At 39.8% G+C, this 17785-nt stretch overlaps 1 protein-coding gene across 1 annotated transcript; it reads left to right on the top strand.

Annotated features, from left to right (window-relative positions):
* The first annotated feature begins 659 nt into the window (after nt 1-659).
* On the top strand, nt 660-3506 carry LOC129766258 (uncharacterized). Its single transcript, XM_055766775.1, has 2 exons — nt 660-704; nt 768-3506. The coding sequence occupies exons 1-2, from the start codon at nt 660-662 to the stop codon at nt 3504-3506; spliced, it is 2784 nt and encodes a 927-aa protein (XP_055622750.1).
* Nucleotides 3507-17785: the final 14279 nt, after the last annotated feature.

Here is a 17785-nt window from a genome sequence, read left to right as displayed (position 1 = left end):
CCTTCAATGGACCAGCAACGTTACACGAAAAGAAGCATCTTCACGAAGGGTGCAGTTATCGATATCTAGTGTTCGTGACGGAATCAAGTACCCGATGAGAGATGTGCGGACCGTAGCAAGCTTGGGGCTACCACGACAGAGTCTTAATTATGAAGAATTAGCAAAACGTTATCCACACTTAGCTGGACTCCCAGTTACTAGCTACGTAGATGTTGTGCCACAAATGTTGATCGGAGTGGACAACGCTCGACTGAAACTGACGCTGAATCGTCGAGAGAGACGTGATGGTGAACCAGTTGCTGCCAAAACACGTCTTGGTTGGACAATCTTCGGCGGATTGCGAGCAAAGCAGATGGTGGAGCGGGTGATGGTACACATTTGCGACTGTTCCAACGACCAAAAACTTCATGAACTCGTAAAAGATTATTTCTCGATAGAAAATGTTGGTATCAACGGCCCTCCACCGCCTGAATCAGCAGAGGACAGTCGGGCTCGTAGAATTCTTCGAGAGACGACTAAACGAACTTCATCGGGGCGTTTTGAGACAGGATTGCTGTGGAAAAGTGATGAAATAGAATTTCCGAACAGCTTTCTCATGGCATAACGACGATTGAAGTGCCTGGAACGTCGGTTAGGTGCTGATGTAGAACTTCAAAAGAATGTCCACGAGCAAATTGTCGAATATGAAAGGCGAGGATATGCCCGTAAGATATCAGAAGATGAGTTACGAAATTCAGATCCCTCTCGAGTGTGGTACCTACCACTAGGAGTCGTACGGAATCCACGCAAGCCGCATAGCTGGCGATATCCGCCAGATGTTTCACCAATTGCTGACACGAGAGGAAGATCGTCAATCGCAGAGATTCTTATGGCGTTTTGATCCAGCAGCTACTCCAGATATTTACGTAATGGATGTGGCCACATTCGGGGCTACATGTTCCCCTTGTTCGGCGCAGTATGTTAAAAATTTAAACGCAGAGGAGTTTTCTAGTACATACCCTGTAGCATCAAAAGCAATAATTCACAATACATATGTGAATGATTTTCTAGCCAGCATAGACACTATCCATGAAACGGTCAAACTGACCGAAGACGTTCGTACGTTACACAGTAAGGCAGGATTCGAAATTCGGAATTGGCAATCCAACGATCAACAGATTCTGCGACGGGTCGGGGGAGATAGCCTCGAAACATTTAAAAGTTTCTCTATAGAAAAGCAAACAACAACGGAACGTATTCTGGGAATGATGTGGGTACCCGCCGAGGATGTATTTGTATTCATTGTCCAATTCCGAGATGACCTCCAAACACTGCTGACTGGTGAAGTCGTCCCAACTAAAACACGAGTTCTTTGTGTGGTTATGAGCCTTTTCGATCCGCTGGGAATCATTTCTACCTACACCATCCATGGCAAGATCCTGATACAGGATGTGTGGCGCTCAGCAATTGACTGGGATGATCCGCTTTGTGAACAAGAATTCATAGGATGGCGACGATGGGTAAGATTGGCTCCAGATCTGGTTAACGTAAAGGTTCCAAGATGTTACTTCCCGAACTACGATCCGAGTAGGTACGGAACTACGCAGCTGCATTTATTTAGCGACGCAAGCGAGCTAGCGTGTTGTGCCGTTGCATATTTCCGCATCGTTGATCGCGGTTCACCAAGGTGCACTTTGATAAGTGCGAAGGCAAAGGTCACACCTCTGCGTCCACAATCTATCCCACGTAATAAGCTTAATGCAGGAGTAATTGCTGTTCGACTGTTGGAAACCATTCTGGAAAATCATGATTTGCCGATATCAAAAAGATTTATTTGGACCGACTCCACAACCGCTCTATCTTGGCTCAAAGCCGATCCTCGAAAGTATCGACAGTACGTAGGATTTAGAGTAGCCGAAATCCTTGCTGAAACCGAGCCTGAAGAGTGGCGTTGGGTGCCAACACGCTTAAATCCGGCCGACAAAGCTACCAAGTGGGGTTCCGGACCATGTTTTGACCCGAATGATGACTGGTATCGTGGTCCTGATTTCTTGCGTCTAGCCGAGGAGAAGTGGCCTACCAGAATGCCAGATCCGGGCGAACCCGTGGAGGAATTGCGAGCAGATCATGTACATCGCGAGGAGAAAATTGATGAAACTCTATTCAATGTCAATGATTTTTCTCGTTTGGATGATTTAATTAAGTTCCTCTCTTACCTGTACCATTTTGTACATCTATGTCGCTTGAGTACTCGTACACCATCAGAATCGCGAGTAGCAACTCTCGTCCAACAGGATTATACTGCAGCAGAGAAATGTATGTGGAAAATTGTGCAAAAAGAAACATTCCGTGACGAAATAGCTTTACTTCAAAAGAACGCAAATCTGCCATTGAACAAACAAAAATATCTGATGAAGTCTAGTCCGCTGATAAAGGTTTCTCCATTCCTGGACGATGATGGTGTTCTCCGTGCTAGATCCAGGATTGACCCCAAAGCTGAATTTTATGAATTCAACTTTCGCAACCCAATAATTCTCCCGAGGCAAAGCCATGTTGGAAATCTTCTGATACAAAAATACCATGAACGGTATGGGCATGCGAATGTTGAGACTGTCGTGAATGAGCTGAGACAGAGATACTATGTTCCAAAGTTACGTTCTGTGGTAAAAAAGATTGTCGGCAGATGTATGTGGTGTCGAGTTTATCGAGCCAAACCTGAAGAGCCTCCAATGGCTCCGCTGCCCCAAGCGAGGGTAAATCCGTACGTTCGCCCATTTACCTTCACAGGGTTAGACTATTTTGGACCATTGGTGGTGAAAAGAGGAAGAAGCAACGTTAAACGGTGGGTGGCACTATTCACGTGTCTCACCATATGTGCTGTACACATGGAAGTGGCACATACGTTGTCCACGGAATCTTGTAAGATGGCCATCCGTCGCTTCGTAGCTAGGAGAGGAGCGCCACAGCAGATGTTCAGTGACAATGGCACCAATTTTCGAGGGGCCGCTCGAAAACTGAATGAAGAAATTCGAGCCATCAATCGGAGAATCGCTGGGACATTCACAAATGCCGATACCGAATGGCATTTTAATCCGCCCTCCGCGCCCCATATGGGGGGCGTGTGGGAACGCAAAGTACGGTCGGTGAAAGAGGCTTTGAATACACTTGTCCGCCAAGGTAGCTTAGACGATGAAGGCCTGTTGACGTTCCTTGCAGAAGCTGAGATGTTGGTGAACTCTCACCCTCTAACGTTCGTACCACTGGAGTCACCAGACCAAGAACTGGTCACACCTAACAATTTTCTCGTCAAGAGTTCGAGCGGAGCAAATAGTCAAATCAAAATTCCCATTAACGATGATGCGAACCTACGAACAAATTGGAAACGAATGCAGTTTTTTGGACCAGTTTTAGAGATGCTGGATCAAGTCCTATCTTCCTACGATTGCCAGAAAAACAAAGTGGCACAAAGAAGTACGAAAGCTTATGGAAGGCGACCTTGTGATTATCGTGGACGAGTCGGTTCGTAACGGATGGTTACGCGGGCGCATTATCAAAACTTATCCTGGTGTAGACGGCCAAGTGAGAAGAGTTGACGTAAAAACCGAAAATGGGGTATTGCAGAGACCAGCTATTAAGGTAGCTCTCTTGGACGTGCTGGAGAGTGGTAACGCCGACTAAGTGAGAGGCATTACGGGTCGGGGTGTTGCTGCGCGTCAAGATAGGCCCCTTGAATCATTTCTAGCAGGTATAATCGCCGCTGTAGTTCGCGTCGCTTTGCCGCACGAAACCGAGATAAACGTGAAGATGACAGATCATAACATAAAAGTATCGCACGAGACCGAAGTGAACCAAATAAGCTAAATTCTTGAATTGTGTGTGCAAACGATCATTTTCTTTACACTGTTTCACAAAATTATTGATTTTCGGGCGAGGGGTAAGGGAGAGAGATGAAAGAAATGAGCGCCATTGTGACAGCCATTTGTGGCTAGCTTCCACCTTCACCTTAAACCTTTTTCGATGCTGGTGCTTTCTTGGTCACCTTATTAGTGGTACCATTCTTCTTTTCGGTGGATTCCCTTTTGGCCTTAGGGGGAATCAGTAATGAACTCGATGCACCAATGCCGTTTGTTTGCACAAACAGGCTCTTGGTGACATCGTTCATCAGCGCTTTCATGATGAACGAAGAAAGCTTTACCACAACAGTGATAACATGCTCCAATCGCTGTACAATTATAACTGAGTGGATTTCGGTTCGGTTCGGTTTTGAATTGAAGAGACTTTAAACTCTGAGAGTTCATTCGTCTCTAGAGTGGATTTCCGAGCGGACACTCGTTTTTATACAAATTTGTGTGATTTTAATAGCCTGTTTTTAAAGCAATTTCAAAGCTATTGAAACAAGTTTTTGGATCAATAAGCATATAAGGCGCAGATATTTCATCTTTCAAATGAAGTGTTTATCATACCATTTCATTCAGTTGTTTAGGAGGTTTTAACGCTCAAAATCTTGTTGCTCTGGCGTAACGCTCTCGTTTTCGAAACTTTGAACTTACACCTTACACCTGAAAAAAGCGTCAAAAAAGCGGTCGTAGCACTTAGTATGCTTGTTATAACATTATTTCAAGAACCCTAAGAGCAATAAACCATAGTTTTTTTTTCTGGGAAACCAATCCATCCACTGCGAAACCAAATCTTTTCCGTCGAAAGTCGATGCTCTGTATGATCAGAGGGACCAGGAGGTTTTGGGTTTCATATATAAGCTTCCTGAAAATAAGGAAATAAAAAAAACGAATTTTTCGATTTTCCGGGGGGAACCTTAAGGTTTTTTTTTTCCTATTTGATAACAAACATTCAGTTGAAAATTGTACTGGAAATGAAAAGTATAATCGTACTCGTGAAATAATCGGTTCGAGATAAAATTATCGATGTTGTGCTTTAATTGGCACTTTTTTTTTATTTTCAAGTATTCGAAAAATCTTGACGAATTGAGTATATTCCGAGTATCATAGAGTATCATAGCTATAGACTATCGGGTATGCGAAAGGCATATCTACTTACCACTTTTCGGTTCGAACAGGCGAAAGATTTCATGTTTGCTGTGTTCGCCATTCATTTAGAACTTTCTTTTAGAATTCAGACTATTTCAGGTAAATTTATTTTTTTTTATTTAAAACTATATAACAGTATATACAATAGGCTTCACGCTGTTACTATGCATTCAAATTTAATCAAATAAATTCATAATAAAACGGTTTAGTCCTGGCTAATATGTGTTATGTGTGTGAGTATGTGTTTTCAATATTCTCCTTCAGACTATTTTGTTTTTTTTTCTCCATTATTCTGCCGGGAATATGTACATGAGTGAGATGAATTATGTTTGTCGGTGACATTGATATATTCAGTAATTTATTTGGTTGATTTAATCTGTCTTTATTGTTTCGCTCTAGTTTTTGTTATCTTTATTCATTCCTCTATTCGTTTACGTTTTTACTGAATAACGATACTTCTACTAGTTTTATATCAACTACTCACAAGTTCACCTGTCGATATAAATTATACTGTTCCAGAAAAAAAGAGAACTTATAAGTTACGATAAACGTGGTATAAAATGTTGTTCATATTTTGTCGTAATTTTCTTAAGAAATTGGTCATTTGTTTAGTTCTTTCCTTCGTGTGTTGTAGAAGTTCGTTACTTTATTTAGTATTCCCTAGCTTAAGAAATGTTCTTTACAACAATGGATTGAACTTTTTTTTTGAGAGTATGATTCGTTTATATTTATAGGTATTTTGTATGTTATTATCTAAAAAAATGGAATAGATGTTAAGGGGAAAATGGTTTTCTCTATATTGATATCTAGGCTGAGGTTTATAAAAACGACTGAACGGAGTTTATTTTAAAAACTATCTGGTAATTTAGTAACTCTTCATGTTGATTCTAGAATCGTTTTAATCAATAATCAAAAATTTAAAAAAATATCGTAACACGATTGTTTTTTTTTCCTAACAAATATTCGATCTACTGCATGCTAATCATCTCTCTACTCATTTTAGGTGAATCGTTTATATTTCTGAATTTATTTTCTTGTACGTCTGCCGTATTTGTTTTTTTTTTGGGTTTTAAATGTCCAATTTAACTTGTTCCAATATAAATAAGTTAAAATTTTGTATATGTGTTTCTTAAAATTTGAGAAAATTTTAACATTCTGTAGAAAGTTTAACTTTCTTCTCAGTATATCGTTCAGAATAGTTTGTTGTTAATGTCTGTGTTTTTTTCTAGCTGAAATATTTAAGGCTACTTGTATCGAATTTGTTGACAAAACTAATTGTACCTAAATTGTGTTGCTGCATATGAAATCATATATCTTTCAAATAGTTCAACAAAATATGAAAATGTAGTGAAAGTTTTTTTTCCCATTACAGCAAAAAAAAAAAAAAAGAAATCGATTCTCAAAGTACTGCTTCCGGCCTTCCGCTTTGTTTTCCCGTATCTTTTTCCGCTTGTGCTCGATTGAGTTCACATTTCAAGACATGTTCGATAAATGTGTGTCAGGTCAGATGTGACAAAATGCTTTATTCTTTTAGGTTATGTTCAAGCTTTAACATTTAAATATCTCTGAAACCACCACTGAAGCAAGTGAAGCTCGTTTATACTTCAATATATTTTGGTTCCATAGTATCTTCTGCCACCTTTTTTTTGCGGTGTGTGTCGCAGATCGATTAACAGTTTTGGCATGTAATAGAAGGAAGTTGTTTTGCATTTGATGGCGGTTGCTCTCTTTACATATTAAAATAAGGTTTTTGATCGAAGAATGATATTGATCTTATATGTTCGAAAAGATGCCAGCGTTCACTCGGATGTTTGGTTTTGTGCATTTTACATTCTTAGAATCCATGTTATATATTTTACATTTTACGACTACATTAAACTTAAACTAATCAATATCTCATCTTTTAGTTCAGGAACGACCTAGTTTTCCCCTCCCAGATGGTGTCGGCGATGGTTTAGCTAATTCTGTGGAATCAAAAATGATTTAAACAAAAGTTAAATCTTTAAGTGAATGTGTGCGAACACCACGTCTTTCGGAAATTGTAAAAAAATGCAATAATCTCCGCTACAAATTCATCCAGTAATTAGTTAGATCACCGCTCAAACACATGGGATTAGTTTCCTTAGTTACGTTATTTAAAGCAATTTTACCAAGACATTTGTTCGATTCTTATTTATAGTAATGATGATTTTCTATGTGAAGTTGTTTTCGTTTCACACTGTTTTTCTGTGTTTCGTTTCAGATTCTCAAAACATGCTGTTTTGCACTCTTCTGTCGTGTTTCAAAAGAAATTTGGAAACCGGTGTTACATACTTCTACAGTGGTAGCAGTGTATTTTTTTTCTAATTTAAATGTGTTCGAAGTCACACATGATCGGAGGACAAGTCACATGGTTGTGCTATTTTCTCTACTCAAAGCGAGTTCATTTATCCCATCCGAGGTTGTCTCTGTTTTATTCTTACTCTTCAAGATGTTGACTGTATATTCTTGGTAATATTCTATTTTAAGACTGCTACGCTAGTTCTATATTAACTTCACGAGTGTATTCTGGAAAATGTTAACCTTAAGTTTTACTTCAGTTAAACTCTGAAAACTACCATTTTTAGGAGAGTTTGACGTTTCAGCATCTGAAATCTGTTTCGGTCCGTTGGTATACACGCGGATTTAGCCCCGATTTGGTCAATCGAAACAATGGCCGCTGTAACGGACTCTTAGCCTACTCGGCTTGCACAGCCTGCTATGCATCGCATAGGTTCTATCAGTAACAGGTAGTAGATAACGTTGGGAATAGTGTTAGTAGTTCGGGAATATATGTGAGCTAGAACATCATCATTGAAATTTATTGAGGAGGATTCTTAGAGGGCGGGTTTTAAGATCAGGACATTTAAACCTTTGAGAAAGTAGACACTGTAGTGGATTTCACAAGGCACTTAAATTAGAGAATTCAGATCATGCATGAGAAGGTTAATACCCATCACACTGTTTGGGGTCAATTTCTGTACCGAAGAAAATATTTCCCTACAAAGACTGAATGTTACTAACTTATATGAAAGCGTTCCGTCTAATTTCCTACATTCATCTCGTTCTTGATAATGTTTTATTTTTATGCAATTCAAAATATACTACTTAATATCACATTACATGTGGTGTATTTCTTGGGCTATAATTTTCTCATGATCGCTACGTTCTTCATCGTCACAGCTACACACTAAATTGAATTTCCAAACAAAATGGTCTTGTTGCTTGGGAATTGAATTCTACTTCAATTCTTCTATGTTGCAAGAATAATAAATATTGAGACGAATAAAAACTGTTGACGAAATAAAACGAAATAAAACAGAGTAAAAACTGAGAATGTCAAGAAAATAATTGCAGTTGACAATCCAACACTTTTCTACGAGGAATCAATTCCAAAAATATCCAAAAACTTCTGTTTTAGAAAGCTGGGCTGTTTGAGATTCTGTTTTTGTTTTCTTTTTTCCAAAAAAAGTCGTTTATGTACATATTTATGACAAACTGAAATTATACTTTGATTTCAACCTTATGTAACGAAATGATGTTCGATCTGTTTCGTATTCAAAACATTGAATCATGCCGATCTTGGCTAATGGTATTAAAACGTACATAATAAAGTTTGTAAATTGTAGTCAATTGCATTCCAAAAGATAGCCCGCCTTCTCAGTTGTGGTCAATGTTTTTTCCTCTTGTTCAGTCTTTTATAGCTTCTGGACTTTACGTGTCGTCCGTTCTCAAAAAAATAAGTGTTGAATCGGTAGCCTATGAGGTGTGTATTATTATTCATATTATATCAATATTAACAGCTTAGGTTCGTTGGACGATGGACGATGGATTCGATGTCTGATAAATTGTGAACCTTCATGTGAATCAACGATAAAAAAGGGAGATGGGATCAATGACACCAAATGCGGATAGAACTTTTGGCTGGGGTAAGATTTTAAGATATAAATCATAGATTTTTTTTACATAATATTGGTGAGATTACCATGAGATTAACCATCTGAAATAAACATTATAGACAGTGATGAGAGACCCAATTTCAATTTACTACATAGGCTGAAAAGTGTTGTGTTCTTCAAAAATGAATTACAACATATTACTGTTAAGATATATTTTTTTACATTTTATATTATGATTTCATTGCTAGTTTGATTTACCACACTGCCATTCAAGCTCAAACGAAACGTTACCCGTTGCAAAACTTCGCCGACGCCCTAGTGCTCCTTGGTGGGATAAAGAGTGCTCGGATGCTTATTTCAATAAATCTTCTGCTTTAAATTTTTTTCGCAAAAATGGCTCAATGGAAAATTTTGATAAGTATGAACTTTTGTAGGTCAAATTCAAAAATTATTGGGGCGAAAAAACGCAGTTACTGGCGACGATATGTCAATGGTTTGTCAAGGGAAACATCTATGGGTACCCTATGGAACACAGCCAGGTGTGTGCGAAACAAAATCCATACAAACGAAAACAAAGAGTATTCCGACCGATGGATTCTAGATCTTGCCAAAAAAGTATGTCCGGATTCCGTCCCTGCAGAAGACATATCTCGAAATACATCGTCTTCCAATAGTAATAACGAGCCTCTGTTTTCAATGACTGAATTCTCACTTGCACTTCCTTCGTGCAATAATTCAGCTCCTGGTTCCGATGGAATCAAATTTAATCGTCAAATTTAAAACGTCGCTAAAAAACGTTTATTAAGGTGAAGGTGGAAGCTAGCCACAAATGGCTGTCACAATGGCGCTCATTTCTTTCATCTCCCTCCCTCACCCCTCGCCCGAAAATCAATAATTTTGCGAAACAGTGTGAAGAAAATGATCGTTTTCGCACACTTCCCATCAACTAATATCAACCAAATTCAATCGATTACTCACAAGATGTTAAATTTTCATCTGCTGTCGCACTGTATAGTGAAAAACGAAAAACTCGAGCAAGTGCTCTGAAAGTTAAATTTTTCGACACTGATGCCAGACAACATCATCGAAACTGCTATAAAAACCACTCAATAAATTATTCCTGAGTCATAGCGTTTCATGTCATGAAAATCAATAGAATAAAATTGTGTTGATATCAATACAATTATTATTTTTACGTTTAATGGGTCTATAATGTAAGTTTTAGCAACTTTAACATTGGGTAAGAAACTTGTATTGCAGAGCTCGGAACACTGCCACGGCTGCCTATGCTTTCAAAAACAGTAAACGGAAAAGTATTACATTCAATCAAAATGCCTCGGCCAACGAAGAGAAGGGCTAAGGCTCTCCAACGTGAATATGTGAAAACAATACGATCAACGAAGGAAAATATTAAGGAATTATCAACATCGAGTTACTATGCGGAAGAACTTGTTAATACCAAAAGAGCCCCAATTCGCATGTGTTATAAATTTGCTCATGTTACGCTCGCGTATAATCAGAATTTTACTTCATATGCAAATGTACTACATTTTACTTTAGTATTGAATTGTTATTTTTTTTTCAAATGTATTCAAAGACTCGTGTCAATGAAGCGCCACACAGTCTGATAAGTGATTTGATCTATTTACGTGTGCTTTGCTCTTCTCTCACAAACACTATTACCCCATTTTTACTCGTGGGTTTACCTAAACTGCTACAATGGCTAGCTTCCACCTTCACCTTAAGGCTATTCAGTAGGTTTATTGAGAAAAATATTGTCCCTATCGAATGGAAAGTAATAGCCATTCAAAAACCGAATAAGCTAACTTCCCACCATAACTCATACTGACCAATCAAATTGCATCCGTAAGTTATTGGAAAAAAATTATCCTCCGACGTTTAAACGAATGGGTCGAAACGAATAACTTTTTATCAGATACGCAGTTCGGTTACCGCAAGAGCAAAGGGACAAATGATTGTCTCGTGTTACTTGCTTCCGAAATTCAGACGATCTTTGGTAATAAAAAACAGATGGCTTCTGCTTTCTTAGACATTAAAGGGGCGTTCGATTCAGTATCTATAAGAATTTTACCCGACCGCTTAAGTCCTCTTCTGTATAATTTATATATGATTGATATAGATTGGGGATGACAAACGGTAGTCCGTGGTCTACCGGTCGCCCGGTATTCCTAGGCGCCCGCCAGCTGTTCTAGGATAGTGTCACCTCCAAACGCAATGGATTAAATATATAATCCCACCTATTGCCGTGAATATTTTATAAGGTGTTTATGCTAACCTTAATAAAACAAATCGATTGTACAAGTATATTTTTCTTCATTAAAGTTGCGAATGCGAGTTTTAATGCAGTATTGTTATTTTAATTTCAAAACTATGATGAGTAATGTGAATTAATTGTGCAATTTTCTTTCAAGAAATATAGCCATGAATAGAGCAATAGTGATGAATGAGAAATAAGAAATGTTTGAAATTAAATATTGGCCTCTATTATGTAATTCTAGGTAAACAGAACTTGGATGGCTAGCTCTATTTTGCTGTTATAGATACAGAGTTAAAGCTGTTGGCATAATTTTTTGAGCTATTCGGTTTGCTTGATGCATTTCTAGCGTTTTACTTGGGAATCATTTCGGCAACGTTCCAAAATATGAAATTCATCGACGTTCGAGAGAAAACACGATTCGATAAGATTCTATCGATTTACAAAATATGAAAGTTTGTTCGGTGTGATAGTTATAGGGATCGAATCGACCGGTCGATTGAATTTACATAACAGGGTTCAATCAGGTGTATGACACGATTCTCGCTATCTCACTCTACTTACCGTCACCGCCTATCTCACTATCCATCTGCTATAAAAGTTCATCATCGACATCACGATATGTCAGATGGTGGTATATTGGTAATTCGCGATGACAATGGCATGGTGTCGACGTCTGGTGGCGACTTCGAATTAGGGCCATTATTTGGGTCCCAAACTCGTTTGTGCAATCTCTATCAGAATAGAAGCCGGTTTTAAAATTTTAAAATTTGAATGACAATTTTTACATCATGTTATTTAATTACTTGAAACATATACTTCTGACTTTCATTCAACAATATGGCTATTCAATTGTAACTTAATTTTTTCTTTCTAATATAAAGTTATCTTCATACACAATTTTCGTATGAGACTTTTTCCACATCTGCAAACAAAAATGTCTTTTAATTTAAATAGAATACTAATGCCGTCAACGCGGATGGCTGTTTTGAAGAAAACAAATACTTTTGACGTTTGAGATGTTGGCACCGAAAATATGGCGGATGTCATACAGCTGGGTTCAATATTTCCGATAGAGGGTCCTTATACCTCTAGGTAATTTAGGAATACAATAATCATCTTGAGTGAATTTTTATGGAAAATAAATGCTTTGTATGTTCATAAATGACAATTTCCCCAAAAAAACTATCGTTCAATCCATCGCTTCAAATATCTTGGAGTTTGGTTTGATTCTAAATGTACATGGGGAAAACATATTGCGTATATGAATAAAAAATGTCAACAGAGAATAATTTTTCTCCGGAGAGTTACTGGAACATGGTAGGGTGCTCATTCAGAAGACCTAATACGGCTGTACAAAACTACAATACTGTCAGTCATGGTGTATGGTTCGTTTTGTTTCCGTTCTGCTGCTGAAACCCACATCATTAAACTGGAGAGGATACAGTATCGTTGCTTGCGTTTAGCCTTAAGGCCGTTTTATATTATCCAGCACGTAGCGTAAACAGCACGTACCGACACCGGCAGACAAATACATGATGTATTCATATAGCAACTTCTCTGTACGGACCGGCAGAGCACACGGAGCGGAGAAATGCTACTGGTGATTGAACCGATGTCGTACCGAAGAGCGCCGAACGCACCCACACCACGAACTTCGACGTTTGATTTGTATGTATGGTGCTACTCGCCGGTGTAGTTCGTGCCCGGCACCGGCAAAATATTCTTTTCAAAAATTTCTTCATGCATTTGTCTGAAACGTGCTGTGTATGTCCAGAGCCGTTCCGCTATATATACGCATACACATTTGAAACACACGCAATAATATTTGTCTTCCATGAAACGTGCCGTGCCGATTACGCTACGTGCCTGATAATATAATATTACCTTTAGGGTGCATGCAATCAACACACAACATGAGCCTTGAAGTCCTGGCAGGTGTTTTACCACTGCAGGTTTGGTTTTGGGAACTGCCCTATCGTTCCCTAATCCGGAGTGAAATCATGAACCCATCAGTAATTGAAAATTGTAAAAAGCTTCTCGAATTGAACCAAAGGTCGAGATCCATGGATCTGTACTCTCATTACATTTATTGAGAAATAAAACCTTCAGCAGACATCTTCAATAATATTAGCTTCCCGAACGTCTGCAGATCTTCTGTTGATTTCGATCTTTCTATGAGGGAAGCAATTCGAGACATTTCAGATCATCTTCGGTCGTCGACAATCCCTCATATTTTCGCTGCAAAATATAACCATATAAATTCTCCAAGAATGTTTTTCACTGATGGTTTAAGAATTAACGGATCCAATATTTTTGGTAACTTCAATGAACCTAGTGTGATGTTCCATGAACTTGAAGACCCTTGTTCAGTGTATGTTGCCAAGCTGGCTGCAATATATCATGCAATTAAGTCCATTGAGTCCTTACCCCCTGATCACTATTTTATTTTCTCGGATTCTTAGCAATATACAAGCCATTCAATCCTTGAAACAATAGACGAAAGCATCATATTTTCTTATCAAAACTAGGGATGAATTGAATTTTCTTGTTAATAAAAGTATTCGAATTACTTTCATTTGGATTCCAGTTTAGACAAATAGCGTATCGGGAACTCTTCTCCATTTCCCGATAGCAGTCACTCGCCAGTTGGCAAAACCAATGGAACAGAGATGAGCTTGGAAGATTGCTATACTCTATTATCCCCAAAGTTTCAACGAAGGCCTGGTTTAAAGGGTTAGATCTTGACAGAGATTTTATTGGAACTATGTCCAGATTGATGTCCAATCATTCCGCGCTAAATGCGCATCTCTTCCGCAACTAACTTGTTACTAACAATTCATGCAATTGTGGTCAAGGATATCATGACATCGAGCACGTTGTTTGGTCATGTAACGAATTTTGCAATGAAAGAATCAAACTGGTTGCTGATTTAGAGACTCGAGGAGTAAACTCACGCATGCCAGTTCACGATATCTTAGCTACACGCAACCCTCATTTTATGTTCCCCACATATGTCTTCCTAAGAAACGCTAATATTATTATTTAGATCGCATCTTCTACTCCTACTTGTCCATTCTCCCTTCTTTTCCTATTACATAAGCAGAACCCCGTTGAGATAAGATCAATTCAGGAGCTATAAACATAGCAAGGCGGCACTCACTACCAAAGCATACCGATGCTACATCACCTGGCGATGTAGTTGTTACGACCCAGCACAGGCACTGTTCCAGACAAGGATAATACCGACGAGGCAACGAAGGAATAAATTATATATTTTTTATATTGTTCTGTAGTTTTAGCTAATTAGACTGAAGTTAATGATGATGTAGTTATAATATATTCAAACAGTTTAAAAATGTACTGCTCGATGATGGATCTTTATCCACTTGAGCCTAATTAAATAAATGAAGGAAAAAAACATCTCTTCTTTTAAAAGAGATCGTAAGGGATTCAGCCAATTTGGGATCCTACGATTCCGAACTGGACGGTCTGGCTGGGCAGAAAACTGGGAACGGCTACAGGCTGATTTTGCATCTTAAAAATCGTCATCTGGTTCACCTTCATGTACGATAGGGAGAGCTACCTTAACTGCAGGGGCAGCTGGTTCATCTGGAACCTCAGGAAAGCGTTAACAATCATCGTGGTGTTGCTTCAGCTGATTCGGCTTTTGCCCTCCACAATCGTTCCAGGAACCACTAGGTTGCGTTGCGTCGGTGAACCAGATCATCTACTTCGGAACTCCCGTTTCATGATGTTGTGGCGTCTGTTGAACTGGGTGTCTTGCTTCGTGCTCACTTCAGTTGGGCTTGGAATCTGTGACTTGAAAAGATCAAGTGTTGTACGGATCGGTCTTCCCAGGAACAGGTCAGCAGGTGACTTTTATTCAGGAGCGTTTCGATTCGGGTTTGAGCGGTAAGTGGATAACATAATCTGGAGATGCTGTCCATATTTTCCCCCTTGACAAGTTTCTTGAGTCTCTTGAACTGATGAACTGGGAACCATTATCTGACACCAGGGTTCGTGGATTTCCATACCTTGCGAAGGTTTCTTCAAGAAAATCCAGTGTTGCTGTCGTTGCCGTACTGCAGGTGCGGAAAATTTCGGGCCATTTGGAGTTAGCGTCGACGATAACCAGATAGTAGTAACCATTCCACGTAGTCGAAGTGGATACGCTCTCAGGGCTTCGACGGAATCGGCCATGATTCCAGATCGGGTTTCCTCGGGGATTTGGCGCCTTTTGCACAGGAACGAACGCGTAGCCAACGCGTTCATGCGATTCATACCAGGATGTCCTCGATGCAGTTGACGGATGATGCGCTTTCGGAAACGTGCTGGAATGACGACCCGGTCACCAAACGTTACGCAATCTTGAACAATCTGCAGGCTGTCTCGTCTGGCGAAGAACTGGCGAATGGCTGAATACTGTAGTTGGGTTGCAGTATGAGGCCAACCTTGTTTGATGTGCTGGATTTCCTCTTGTAAGACTGAATCACGGCTTGTCTTCTTGACTATCATTTCAGATGTGACCGACAAAGCAGAGATTGAGTCGTCGAGAATCACTCTCACTTCCGACTCGATTTGCATCGCAGCGATGACGTACTCTTCATCCGGTCTACTGTTGGAACTCATTAGGTGTGACAGCAGATCAGCGTGATCAAAACTTGCAGTCGGCACGAACTGGATGTCAAAGTTGTAGAGCAGCAGCGTGAGTGCCCAGCGTTGGTCGTGATCGGTTTGAAGAGTGAATTTGCGTCCAAAAACCATTTTGTGAAAACGAGTAACATCAAAAATAAGCACCAGAGCTTTCTTCTCGATTTGTCCGTAGTTCTGTTCAGCTGTCGTCAGCGACCTTGAAGCGTGTGCGATGGTCTTGACTGCGCCGTTCGGGATCATGATGTCGTCGAGATTAGGTTTTACATCTGGAATGCCGGCTACTATGCTTTCGATGATCCTATGGAAAGCACCAGGGGCAAATTTGACTCCGGGCGGTAAACGAAACAATCCTTTATGAGTGTTGACTGTCAGCATCTTACGGGATTCCTCTTCGACTTCCACTTGGAGGTATGCGTCTGAGAGATCGATGTGCGAGAAAAAGCGGGAACCAGCTAGCTCGGCAAACATGTCATCCGGATGCGGCAAAGGATGGCAATAAGATTCCAGCGCGTCGTTGAGACCCATAGAATAATCACCACAGACACGAACGGAGACGTTGTCAGCCTTGCGGACAACCACGATGAGGGCCGTCCATTCGGGGAATTGAACTGGTGAAATGATTTCTTTATCTTGCAATCTCTGCAGCTCGGCGTAAATCTAGATTATTATGATGTCCGATGCACAGTCTGGTTGTAACTGGACCGGAAAGCCGTTGAGATCCAACTTGCTGAACTTCCGTTTTTTTTTTCGATAGGTCGACTCGCTTAACCAATGAGATGCCTTTGGAATTGCCGGTCTTTGGCTTTGGTCTTTGGAAAAGGTCTTTGGTTTGTCGACCGGATGTCCGCGTCACGTGGTGACTGGAGTCCACAATCGAACCGGAGCGCTTTGAATTAATCGATAGAGAGCTTTGATAACTGGAACGCTTCGCAGTGCTTGTTGATGGAAGCAGCATAGGAAGAATAATCATCAGCGTCGTTCTTCGTGTACTGGAGACACTGATAGCGAGCGTTGAAGAGAGAAGTGTGGCGCCCGGAAAGTTTCTTCAATTCCGTGATGGTTTCTTCGAACTAGACTTCTCGGGGTGCTTTGGCAGGATGCTGTTCACGTAGCGTTCGTGGAACTGCGTGCCAATCTTGCGTAGAAGCAGCCTCACTTTTGCTTTGTCGTCTAACTGCTTTCCGTCTTCCTTAATAACGTCTTCGAAGCGACCATACCACGATTAAAAAAATATTCCGCCGTCTGGGTCGTACCGGAACTCGTCGATTCCAGTTGCAAGAGACTCGATGATCCATTCACTTCCAGCCGAATTGGCGTTCGTCCGTTGGAGATCCACAATATGCTGCTGCTGGGTTGCAATCGGTTCAGTGAGCTGTACAATCGCGTTACGAAAATCCTGGTCGGTCATCTTCGAGTCTTCGCTGTTGCTTGAAATCTTCCTTAAAACGTCTTTGAAAAGAGGAATTGGATGGTTGCTTCCGAAGGTGACTTGATCTTCCTCGTCGCCAAAATATGTTGGTTCTTCAAAAATGATTTACAACATATTACTGTTGAGATATATTTTATTACATCTACTTTCTTCTGTGGTCGGGATAAGAATAACGATTTTTTTTCACAGCTGTTATTTCATAGCAAAGAGTCCCAGCATTTTGAACAGATGGCGCCACTAAAAAATTAACAAGATTCATTCCGATAGGTTCATCTGTCACTAGCGTATGTGTGATGTTTCATGACATTTCGTTTATTTCATCACAAACTACATTTGTTTAAGCATTCGTATTCGAAATTGGAATTATTCGTGTAGGAAATGAACAACAGATATATATATTTTGATCAATCATTGTTTTTTTTATAGAAAACAATCCTAAACAATCAATGCAGTGGTTGTCGGAATATTATTCCACTTCTGCTCC

Source organism: Toxorhynchites rutilus, chromosome 2, assembly GCF_029784135.1.
Source record: "Toxorhynchites rutilus septentrionalis strain SRP chromosome 2, ASM2978413v1, whole genome shotgun sequence".
NCBI lineage: Eukaryota > Metazoa > Arthropoda > Insecta > Diptera > Culicidae > Toxorhynchites > Toxorhynchites rutilus.
The sequence above is the reverse complement of the archived record's forward strand: the minus strand, read 5'-3'. Positions and strand labels throughout refer to the sequence as shown.